This window comes from Monodelphis domestica, chromosome 2 (genome assembly GCF_027887165.1).
Source record: "Monodelphis domestica isolate mMonDom1 chromosome 2, mMonDom1.pri, whole genome shotgun sequence".
NCBI lineage: Eukaryota > Metazoa > Chordata > Mammalia > Didelphimorphia > Didelphidae > Monodelphis > Monodelphis domestica.
The window spans coordinates 338,686,849-338,699,123 of record NC_077228.1 but is presented as its reverse complement, the minus strand read 5'-3'; the positions used below and the strand labels follow the sequence as shown (position 1 = coordinate 338,699,123).

The 12,275-nt window shown below is 40.3% G+C and overlaps 1 protein-coding gene and 1 long non-coding RNA gene across 19 annotated transcripts in view; one reads left to right on the top strand and one right to left on the bottom strand.

Annotated features, from left to right (window-relative positions):
• Positions 1-1,187, bottom strand: part of LOC103102813 (uncharacterized) — a 76,021-nt gene extending 74,834 nt beyond the window's left edge. For all 3 annotated transcript variants that reach the window (XR_001628360.2, XR_001628361.2, XR_008916609.1), the window contains exon 1: positions 1,036-1,187. This is a non-coding gene — a long non-coding RNA (uncharacterized LOC103102813). The remainder of the gene's footprint in view (positions 1-1,035) is intronic.
• The window catches only part of SNAP91 (synaptosome associated protein 91), a 183,865-nt gene extending 176,780 nt beyond the window's left edge, over positions 1-7,085 (top strand). For 14 of the 16 annotated variants that reach the window (XM_056818557.1, XM_056818555.1, XM_056818547.1 and 11 more), the window contains 4 exons: positions 1,023-1,106; positions 1,182-1,286; positions 4,917-5,019; positions 5,657-7,085. In XM_056818557.1, coding sequence (XP_056674535.1) covers positions 1,023-1,106; positions 1,182-1,286; positions 4,917-5,009 — 282 coding nt within the window. In that variant the 3' untranslated portion in view covers positions 5,010-5,019; positions 5,657-7,085. The remainder of the gene's footprint in view (positions 1-1,022; positions 1,107-1,181; positions 1,287-4,916; positions 5,020-5,656) is intronic. The other 2 variants (XM_056818552.1, XM_056818550.1) reach the window with 1 other exon arrangement.
• Positions 7,086-12,275: the final 5,190 nt, after the last annotated feature.

The window sequence follows — 12,275 nt, the reverse complement described above, 5'->3', positions numbered from 1 at the left end:
TGAATTCAAGAATCCATCCCCCTGGAGAGTGACCCTCCTTCTCCCAGGCATCTCTGGGGAGGGGTAGTCAGAGACCAGAGTGGCTCTAACTGAACATTCAGATTTTCAGGGGCCGAAGCCATAGGACAGAGTCACTGAGATGAGGGGAGAACGAGATAGGAGTCAGACTCACTTGCAAATGTCCAGTGTTGAGTAATGATTGGTGGAGGCTGGAGACCAAGTAGGAGGATGGGATCAGAGAGCTAAGTGGGGAGGGAGACAGATAGACAGACAGACAGAGTTTAGCTGAGAAGGAGAGAGATCGCCTCAGAAAGTCTCAAGGTCAAACCGGGTCTGAGGAACTGGGGGCAGCCCAGCCTGACCAAGTCACTACAGACTGGTCCCAGGTTTTGGCACCTAATTTCCTAACTATTCTTACTTTCCTAGTATCCTATTTTGTGAGAAATTTTTGTTTTCTTTTATGCAAATGATATTCCTTAAATGTTATTTCAGAATGGGAATTAGATTGTGTCCAAGTACAGTAAGTAGGTCTTCATTCATAGTTCAGAGACATGAAAGGGATGATGTAGGCAGAAAGGTAGCCTTAATAGATAGAGATACAGATAAAGTTGCATTGAAGATACAAGGGAAAGCCTTAGTCATTCAGCATCAAGCCCAGCACCCATCTAAGCGTGCAGTAATCCAGGAAAGGGAGGCACTCTTTAGAAAGTTTCTGAGTATTTACAGCAGGAGTAAAGGGTACACGTTGAACAGGGTGAGAATAAATGAGCTGCTGTACAGCCAACTTCATCTCAGGCAGGAAGTGGTCAGTGTAAGGAGAGGGGAGGAAAGGCTGGTGGCTAGAGGCTCCACGTCATCTGCTGATACTGCTGTTTACCATTGAACCAATAGTAACCTGTCTTGCAGTGAGGTCTGACATTTATGTATGAAATCTGGGAGATAAAATACAAGTCATTTTGCGAGTCATTTTGCAATCCTGCCGGGTGAGCTTTAAAAGTGTTCACGTGTTATGTGTGTTTTAGCCAGGAGCCGTACCTTCTGCTAGTTCAGTTCCTCCTGTTGCTGGGGCACCACCTGTTGGACAGCCAGGAACAGGATTTGGAATGGTAAGAGAGCCCTCATTAAATTTCTCTCTAGGAGAGAGCCGTTTTCCTGTTCTGAACTTTTAAATACTATTTCAGCCCCCTGCTGGAACGGGTGTGCCCATGATGCCGCAGCAGCCGGTGATGTTTGCACAGCCTATGATGAGGCCCCCATTTGGAGCGGCCTCTGTACCTGGTGCCCAGGTACGTTTGTGTGGTGTCTAATGACAGGGTCACATAAGATTCTGTGGGAGAATGTTAGTTGCCGTGACATCGAGAAAATAGCCTTGGTAGTGTCATGCTCTATCCAACGCAGCTACATGAATTAAGTAATCCCAATATGATTAAGTCCAGCCCTTCTGAACACAATGCAATGTGCAATTTGTTTGCCAGATTTTGGAGCTATAAAGACAAAAAAAGTCCCTTCTCTTGAGAAGGTAATCGTTTAACGGAGGAATACTATACACGTGTATGTTCACGTATTCGTGTATGTGCGTATGTATTTGAAGAGCCGATAATAAGTGGCCCAGAGAAAGCACCTGGGAGGCACCGGAGACTGCTAAGTGCTTTACAGATATCTCATTGGGTCCTCACAACAACCCTGAGAGGGAGGGGCCGTTATTGTCCCCATTTTATAACTGCAGAAACGGTGACACACAGATCGCAGTGCGGTACTTTGGAGGTGACGCTGCCAAGATTTGGCAACTCATTCGTGTGCTGGTGTGGGAGAAAGTGAAAAGCCCACGACGGCTCCAGCGTTGTGAGTGACGGAACTGGTGGAGTCCTCAAAACAAAGAGACGCTTAAAGAGGAGATGGGTTTAGGGAGAAAGAATCCATTCTGTTTGGGGCACGTTGAACTTGGGATGTCAGTGGCGCGTGCCGATGAAGATGTACGCAGGCCGTTGGGAGTTAAGCTGGGGCTCAGGGAAGATGTTTGAACCCGGGGCTGGTGTTAAACCGAAAGGGAATTACTGGTCAGAAAACTGTAGGCCAAGAACAAGCCTTCGAGGTGGGTGGGGCAGCCATTTCATCCACAGTTGGGGGTCAGTAAAGGAGACAGACAGGAGGAGCACGTGGACGGAGCCGAGTCACAGAGGCCAGGGGAGGGCAGCCGTGGGCGCAGACGCAGGATGGGACGTTCCAGAGAGGGCGGGAAAAGGAAGAGTGACGAGGAAAAGCCGCTGCGTTTAGCAGGCGAGCTCCCTGCCAACCTTGGAGAGAACAATTTCAGTAGGTTGGTTGAGTGAGAGTCCACATTGCTAAGAGGCAAGAACTGAGTGGGGATGAGAAAGTGGAGGCGGTAAATGACTTTTTCCAGGAGTTCGGCAGTGAGATGGAGAGGAGATGCACTTACATGATAGCTTTAGGAGATGAAAGGGTAGAAGACCTGGGAATGTCTACAGGCAACAAGAAGTCAATGAGTAGAAAAAGATTCAGAATGGAAGAGAGAAGGAATAGTCAACAGGAAGAGACAAGAAGAACTGGTGGAGAAAAAGAGAGCTATTTGTCTGGGCCCCCGCTTCCCTCAGACAGCACCCGGAAGGACGCCGCGAGAGTGGAGAGGAGGGAGATGACCAACTTTATCTGTTACAGGGAAGTCAAAGTGGTGTGCTTCAGGAAGAGAGACGGGGATGGGCATGGCCCGAGGGCTTCTAAGAGGTGGCACAGAGCACTAAGCAATCAAGAAAAAGTACAAGACCTCCTTATCAACCATCAAATTTAACCCCAAAAATTAGACTGGTTTGATACTTCTGATAATATGATTATATACCAAACCTCTATTATGGTTTACCCCCATTGATGGAAAACTTTGTATTACTGCCCAAGAACTATTTTTCCCATATCCTAAAAGGATCCAGAATTTGAGACTGGTAGAGAATGATAGTAGTTGCTGGCAGATAATACTTTGAAGAATTAGAGCTTTATATTTACATTTTCTTCTTTGGATGTCACCCTCTGTGGCATCAGTGCTGCCGTATCAACCCTTTTTGCCGATGAGAAAATCAAAGATCGGAGAAGCTAAGGACTTGCCCGTAGTCGCACCAGCCGGTCAGTGCTGAGGCAGACCAGAGGGCTCGTCCTGCGCCCTCCCGGCAGCCCCGCCGCCTGCGCTTGTTGGGATGAGAGCAGGTGGTCAGTCTGAGGGCGCTGCTCCGGGCGGCGACTCTGCGTCGCTGGCAGGGCTTTCGGGTCCTTTTCCAGTACAGTTCATCATGAAATGATACCTAGAACTTGGATAGCGCTTGCCATCTGAGGAGTTCTAAACATGCTTCTCTCATTCGTGTGAAGTCTTTTTGCTTAGGAGAAGGGGCAGGCTTGTTCTAAACCAATGATTTCCTCAGCGTGGGGCTCCTACTTTAGAAACTCCCTCCTACAAAATAGATTAGCTGCTCTTCTGTGGAACCTCAGAAGATTGCCTGGGAACATTAAGAAGTTGTCAGAGAGGGACATTAGCAGTGGACACTTCCTAGTGGGGTGACCCTGGGCAAGTCACTTAACCCCCGTTGCCTAGCCCTTACCACTCTTCTGCCTTGGAACTGATAGTATCAATTCTAAGACAGAAGGTAAGAGGTTTATTTTTTTGTTTAAAAGGTCAGAGCACTAAGGCTGTGACTTGTTCCCAGTTAAATGGCTAGAATACCTCAGAGGCAGGACTCAAACTCAGGTCTTACTAACTCTAACATCAGTCTTCTTCCCACTGCTGTGCACTACTGTTCATATGACATTATTTCTACTTTAAAATTGGTCCGCTGAGAGAGAAACCTGACCGCAGTAATGCCTCTGAGCAGTGGCTGGGTCTACATTTTTGCAGTTCAGTCTTCTTTCCTTTCAACTAATCCACCTTCCTTGGGTCTCTGAAGTCATAATTACTTGATATAACACGTAAGACGCTCTTACTCTGTAGTCCCTCATAACAAAAGTTATAAAACTACACAAATATTGTTGTTCATCACATTTGTATTTTATAAACAAAGAGATTGTTTTTTATTTCTCATAGCAAAAGGAAACAAAACTGCTAAATTCCTGAGTCCTTGTCTCTTGTCTAGGCACATCAAAAAAAGGGCTTTGGAAGTGGCCCAACCAAAGCAGAGTCCAATTTTTTCTTGCAAATCTATGTGAATAGTTAACTATAGAATTAAGAGGTGTTTATTTTATTATTCATAATCAGTTTTTCCTCTTTTGTCTTAAAAGCTAAAAAAAATTAACTGTTCAAATGATGCAGTAAATTATTTTTAGAGATAGATTTTATCTGAATAAATTCATCCAATGAGAATAAACTTGTTTTTTTTTATTAGTACTTGTTAATATGAAATCCTAAGGACACTTATAAGTTATCACTGAGTAATAACTTTCTGCAAACTATTTCCTTTCATTTTTTTCCCCTTTCAGACTCATTCTTACTATAAAAAAATTAAATAACTTTCTAAGTGAAACTAATATCTTTACATAAAAATGCTTTCATGTAGAGAAATAGGTTTTGACTATGCCCTTTTAATGTGTGTATATGTTACTAAACTAGACTAGTTGTTCACATCATTTCTACAATGATGAAATTCTTGATCGACCAAAGTCCCCAAATTGTATTTTTGTTCAAAACCTGATATTCAAGTGTTTAAAGTTATAGGAATTTTACATTTTCTAATCAAATCAAATATGATATTTCGACTAAGTAGAACAAAGTATTGCAGATCTTGGTTCTTTGTTCTTGTTTCGCTTTGTTTTGTAAATTTTAGGCATCTAATCTTTTGCATGTTTGTTCTTTGTAGTTTGTGTACTACCTAATGCTTGTATATCCCCTGTTTGCTTTCTTTGGATGGCTTTTCTTCCATTAGCTTTCTCCAAGCCCTACACCTGCCACTCAGAGCCCCAAGAAACCTCCAGCAAAGGACCCACTAGCGGATCTTAACATCAAGGATTTCTTATAAACAATTTAAGGTATATAATATTGAGCTTTTTTGTGGATTTGTTTGCAGTAATCTCCTCCATAGTATTTAACTATTTCTTCTTTCAAATCATTACTTTTAAGGCAATGTAAAAATCCATATGATATAACTGAAAATACTGGTAAAGCTTAAAACTGAACTCTGACTTTTGGAACATCTTATATAATATAGTTATGCCACTATGAAAGATCCACAATTCACTGATTCACAATAGCTAAATAGTCACAACCCTTCCAGGCTTTGGAAGATTTTATTCCAACTTGTGTAACCAAAAATGTCATTTCCAGGTGACCAGGCTTCTAGGGATGTTTCTCTGCATTAAACAAGATTGGTCCTCAAACAGAACCTGTGTCTTATTAGTATAAGTTTCTCAAACCCAGAGCCACCTTTATGCCATGGTGATGAGGAGGCATTCAAGTTAGAATCTTACAAAAATTATCAATGAATTTTTAGCTTTATTTGATTTAATAAAAAGGTCACTCTCCAGACTTTATACTCTAAGATTAAACAGATTTTGGTTTAGCTAAATGGATGTGAGACATTGAGGAAACCTAAACAGATTTGAAGTGTGCTTTGGAAGAAAATATTACATCCTGCTTTCTAATTAGAGCATTTTTTTGTCTCCACAGCTGCAGTTTTTGAGACTGAATAAGGGGGGGAAAGTGAGTTTGGAGACTACAATTAAGTTTGATGCTCAGAGTTTCAAAGTGAGCCACCAGTACCAAACCCAATGCTTCTTCATAGCTTCTCTTCCAAAACGTGTAGCCCAGCTGTGAAAGTGAACATTAGGAACGTGTCCTACTCTAGCTGTTATCCCAACTCTCCGTTTTAGTGTATTGGGGTTATTTGTGTGTTTTACAATTTCAACAATGGATGTATGTTTCTGATGCCTTTAGTGCTTTTCTGAACCTTCTGTGGGACAGATTATGCAGCTGTTGTATGGTGAGCTGTTTGAAGCGCTGTGTCTGTGTTTTTTGAAGGTTTTCGATGTATATAACTTTTGGACAAACCCTAAAACTTTCTCCATAAGTTCTGTTTCCTTCTGTATCTGTTACAAGGCATATGTGATAATATCAGATAATAAGGAAAACATTCTTAAATATACAAGACTTTTTTTGGTGTGGAGTACATTTTCCCAATCACAGGAATTTCAATTGTTGTGAGAAATGTTTATTTTTGTGGCACTGTATATGTTGAGAAATAATATTATTTAAAGGATTGTAAAGGTTAACTTCCATAATAAACACTTCTCTTTGAAGCTATCTTACCAAGAATGAAGAATCATATCAGAAAGAATACCATATTTATCACTGTTATATTTTAAAATATATATTTTAATTATATTTGACAAGTTTTGCATCCAAATTGGCTTATTTATCCAGTTTTGCTTAAAAGCACTGAAGAATAAACGGTCAGTTTCTCCTCATGTAGTTGAAAAACACAACCATAATTGTGCTCTCTCATAAGAGGTTTAATGTGATTGTGGAGGCACTCTTTGGTAAGTAGGTAGTGAGACTATTACTACAAAGATTGTTATTTTTACTTTAACTTTTATGTACATCTGTTTAGTAATTTTGTGTGTATATGTGTGTATCACAGACTAATGTTTCTCCATTCCTAAAATGAGCTCTGAGTAGTTGTTTTTTTTGTACCATTTATAATTAGGATTTAATCTAATTCAATGAATATGCTCTTTTACTGTACATACTGTGTTTTTCCTTTTTTTTTTCATACTTGTTTGTGCTGACGGCTTGGCTGAAGATTTTGATGCATAAATGAGGTCACTGTTGATCAGTGTTACAAGTGGCTTGGCAGCTCTTTGTGAAAGCATATTGGGTTGGAAAGATGTTCACCTAAGTCTTTCAATTATTTAATCGATGTATGGTACCATTTAAAAGTGGTTGTATCTGAATTTACTGTGGGGATAACATACACTGTAATGGGGGAAGAATAACATAAAGCTAATTTCAAAATGGCTTTTCTTTGTATTTTGGTTTAAAAACCCAGTGCATGTATGTATGCCCTCTGAGATGCAATAAACACCTTGAACAAAGAAAATGCAAACAGAATTCATGTTTCATTTGTTTTATTAGGCAGTTTTATTAGGCAGTACTATTAGCAGTATAGCTAATAGAGGCAGGCTCTATTAGCAATAGAGGAAGCCTATTGCAAATTTAACTGTAAATACTGGAATTGAGTTTGGGGAAGAGCTGGTAGTTCAATTTGACTAGAATATAGATTGTGTAAAGGAGAATAAGTCAGTCTAGAATGGAGATGGAATCCAAAATGTGGATAGCTTTAAATGCCAGGGTAAAGAGCTGATGTTTTATCACAGAGGAAATAATGAGCTACCGAAGATTTTTGTTAGTAGGCATTACATTGTGTTCTAGGAATATTAATTTGGCAATTAAATAGAAGATGAATTAGGAAGGAAAGACCAGAAGCAGGTAGATCAATTAAGAAACTACTGCAATAGTTCAGGTGAGAGATGATGAAACCTGAATAAAGGTAGTATATATAAATAAGCCAAAAAATATATTTTCATAGAAAGAAAGATGATACAAGGCATAATGATAGAATCAACAAGACCTAGCAAGTGACTGGACATGGGGGTGTTCAAGAGAGGAAAATTCAAGAATAATTCCAAAATTACAAACCTGGGTAGTTAGAAAGATGTTGCTTTACTCTGCAGAAACCGTAAAGTTTGAAGAGGAATTTTGGAAGTGCTCAGTTTGAGATACCAGTGATCCAACTAGGTAGAGATTATAGAAAGCCATTGGTTACATGTAACAAAGATGGACCCCATATGTAGCAAGGCCCATAGTTAGATGGCTCTAAGGGTGACAGAAAAGATATCTCTAGCTTCTTCCCTCACCTTTGTCCAAGGGACATTTGCCAGAAGACGAGCATGAAATTGGAGATGAAGTCCAATCTATTCTCCTGAGAAAGACTGGGAGACTGGACTAGAATAAGACCTTTAAGCTCCCTTCAATATTATTATTCTGGGGAATATGATCAGGTTCAGTTTAACTTCTGATTACTTTGTCATTGTTGGGATTCTAGGACTTGACTCCTTCTCACCAGGTACCAGTTCCATGATGACAGCATAGCAAATAGCAACGAAACACATTTGTCCAAATCATAGTAGATTAGCAATCAGAGAAGGTATACATAGGAGAATATATGCTGGAAAATACACAGTGAAGGAGCTCTCCCTTTAGGAGCTCATCCAAGAGAACTTGATCCAACTGTGTAATTAGAATCTGTTACCCTAAAAACTGCAATTCCCAGCACCCCACTCTCCTGTCATTACGTGCTCACATAGGCAGCTTATACATTCTGGCTAGTTCCACCTCTCATTCTCTTCTCTTCCTGGGGTGGCATCTACCTGTGGGTTCAGGCTTTATGAGCAATTAGAAAACGTAATCACGTGGTTCTATTTTGTTAGATAATAAACTTTATAAAATAGAATACATGAATTATTAGACATTAATCTAAATCTTACACAATCCAAAGCGGGGAACTCTCTGAGGTCTCTAGTATTGCAAGCTGGGCTTGGGAACAGGATGGAGACTGCCAGCTCTTCTCAAATTCCCCGTCTTTTCTTTCTGCGACCTTAAAGGGATTAGACTCTTCCATCTTTCTTAAAGCTGGGTCTCAAATCTCAGAGTCCTGCCAAAGACTAGCAGAGAGCTGAAGCCTGAAGCTCTCTGGGAGTCTTGCCTCTCGCCTGGGGCAGAGCATTTATCTCTACCAAAAAGGAGAGCATCTCACACCCATGGATATTAGGACAGGAGTTACTCATATATGACTGGCATTCAGGAAAGATGAAAACTAAACACCTAAGTTTGGGAATCATGTGGATCGGCACAATTGAACTGAGATTAGAGAGAACACCATGAAACTGTACAAAGAGAAAAATGCCTAAAATTGATCCTCAGGGGGGACACCCAGAGTTGGTGGAAAAGAAAAGAATATTAATCCAACAAAGGACACTGGAATTCAATGGACCATTGGATTTAGCATTTAAATCAGTGTTAGTTAACCTTGAAGTAAGCAGTTTTAGCAGACGGATGGGGTTGGGGGAAAAAAAAAGGAAGGCAATCAGTATAAATAAATCAGTAAAAATTACTTTGGGAGACTGGATCGGAAGGGTGTTCGTTTCAGGGAATGAATGAAGTGAAGGCTTTCTAAATCTAAGGACAACAGCGATTTGAGTATAACTAGAAATGTAACCCAACTTGATCAGTGACACATGTTAAACCCAGTGAAATTGCACGACAAATACAGGAAAGGGGTGGAAGGGAGGGAAAGAACATGAGTCTTGTAACCATGGGAAAATATTCTAAATCATCAAATTAAATAAAATTTTAAAAATTAAAAAAAAATGCAACCCAAAAAGGGTGAGCTACAGGCAGCTAGGTGGCACAGTGGAGAGTGGTAGGCATGGAGTCAAAAAGACCTGGGTTCAAATCCAGCCTCAGACACTGGCGATCTTGGACAAGTCTCAACCTCAGTTTCCTCCCCTATAAAAGGGAGATAATAACACCTGTGTTCTCGTATAGCTCAGATGAGATATTTGTAAAGTGCTTAGCATAGTGCCTGGCACAGAAGAGTTGCTATATAAAGGCTTCTCCCCTTCCCTGCTCTCCCCTTTAAATCCATCCCTCCAGGATGACTACCTGAAGCTCTATGTCAAAGTGAGATGCTTTCAGGGGATCTATAAGGTCTATTTTCATAATAATGCGAAGATGCTTTAATTTCTAATATTATAAAAATTAGTAGATATAACCCACACAAACAAAGGTAGGGGGTCATGGTCCTCAATAATTTTTAGAAGTAGAAAGGGGCCTTAAGGCCAAAACACTTGTGAATGACTAGGTTAATCTCCATGGCCCTGACACTAATGCCAGAAGCATTATGAGAGCAGAAAGGAGATTATCCCAGGCCACTTATAAAGCTGACCTGGAGGAGATCCTACTGATAGGGAAACTAGAGTCATTTTTTTTAAACTCTTACCTTCTTTCTTAGAATAAATGCTATGTATTAGTTCCAAGGCAGAAGATTAGTAAGATCTAGGCAATGGGGGTTAAGTGACTTGCCCAGGGTCACACAGCTAGGATGAGTGGCTCTCAATGCCCTGAACCAACTAGCTGCCCCTGGAGTCCTTTTTTAAAAGAGAGACTCAGCTCAGGAATTCTGTCACACTAATAGGTTTTGTCTCTCTCACGGGTGACCTGACATAACTCTAAGGATATGCATAAAAAAAAAAAGTTATAAATGCCACTCTGGGAAGAAGAAGCCTCAGCCATTTGGAGGAAAAAGCAGATAAAACTGTCTTGTGGCAATTCATGGGAGGATCAACAGGTGGCAGTAGCCGCCGCTTAATCGAGAAAGCCCACGCCATCATCCTCTTCTCGGTGAGGAAGCAACAAGTAGATGTGGGAAAAGAGGATCTCTCAATCTAGAAGCAACCCTAAAGACAGGAGTTTTTAGACTATGAAAATTCCCCAACACACTAGCAGCTTAGGAGTCTGGGATTTTTGCTCTTCTTTGTCCCATGGGCTGATCTGATAAAAGGGAAGCATGGAGGGGGTGGATGGGCATACATAGGAGCAGCAGTTCTTTAGAGATACTGACCCAAAGAGTGCCTTAGAACGCCATCTTGGGGATAGTGTGTTAATATATAAAAACGAGGCAGACTTGGATATATTTGTAGCCAGTACAGAAGAAACCAGAGAAGATGAGACTGAAGACGAGATGGAAATGAAATAATAATGAAGGGAAGGACAGCAAAACCTGAGAGAGAATAGAATAAAAAACAGGGATACTTAGCTTGGCAAAGAGAAATGCTTCCTCAATCCTGGGATACCTATAGGTCAGTGCCCACATTTTAGAGAGTAGTAACTAAAAAACTCATCTTACCTTTCGACTCAGTGATTTATTTCTAGGACTTTATTCCCCAAAAACATCCCCCAAAAGGAAATAACTTGCACAAAAACACTCATCACCCCATTTGTAAAAATAAATTAATTAAAAATTTTTAAATGAAAGCAACATTTATTTCCAGTTTGAGGAATAGCTGAATATAATAAAAAATTATGGAAAGATCTTTATGAAGTGATTCATACCCAGATCAAAAATGTATACAGATCCACTATAATATAAAAAAGAAAAAGGAAACAAGTTAAATGTAGCAAGACATCCAATCTAATGCTGTAATCTTATGGATGAGGAAATTAAGACCCAGGGATAATGTGATTTTCCCAAAGCCACACATATTAATAAGCATCAAAGATAAAATTTGAACCCAGGTCCTCTACAGAACCACTGGGTTTGTTTTTCCACACTGCATGACTCCCATTTCCTTTAGGTTTTGAATTTATTTGGTTCAACTTTCTTAAACTCCAAGGAATTTGTATAATGTTTTCTTCTTTATTTTGATTATTTATGTAACAAGACACTCAAGAATGTCCAGTGGTGAAGAGAAAAATCCAATATCTCTACATTCTATCTCCCATGGTACTCCCCTAACCCTGTCACAGACTGTAACAAAATTATTGACGAATAGTCACTTCTCTTCCTAATGGATGAGGGTGGCAGAAGCAGTACCAAGGGGGCCCAGAGAGGCCAGCCTAAGAGGCACATGGTGTCCGAGACAGGCAGAATCAGAGCCACTGCTGCCATGATTGTTATGTGTGGTGGGAAGGGAGAGGAGTCCCTGGGAGACCCCCATGGATAGAGAACATGAACCATGAGATCCTATAGGACAGGAACTCTGTAATTGATCCTGGTAGCAGAGATACAGAGTAGATTCTGGGTTCACTGAAACTCTTCCAAACTTGTGAGACCTTCTCATTGTCTCTCTGTTTTCAAAAGAAATGCACCTATTTCCCTAGTCTCCATTTCATAGCCATATGTTTGCTTTCTATTTTTTTGTTAGTGTATATGCATGTCTCCAAATGAGCTAATAATTCCAAATGGGGACAATGATCACACCTACCTCCCAGAGTTGTTGTGAGGACCAAGTGAGAGAATATGTGTGAAGCTTAATAAAAGGGGAACAAGGAGATAATACATGTAAAGTGCATTGTAAACCTTGAAACACTAGTCTAGCTATGGTTGTGATGATGATAATCATAAATGTGCTTAACCATTGAATTAGTGGTATGTGTTTTTTTTGTTTTGTTTTTTGTTTTGTTTTTTGCTTAAATGAGACAGAGAAAATCAGAGGAACACCTGGGGGGG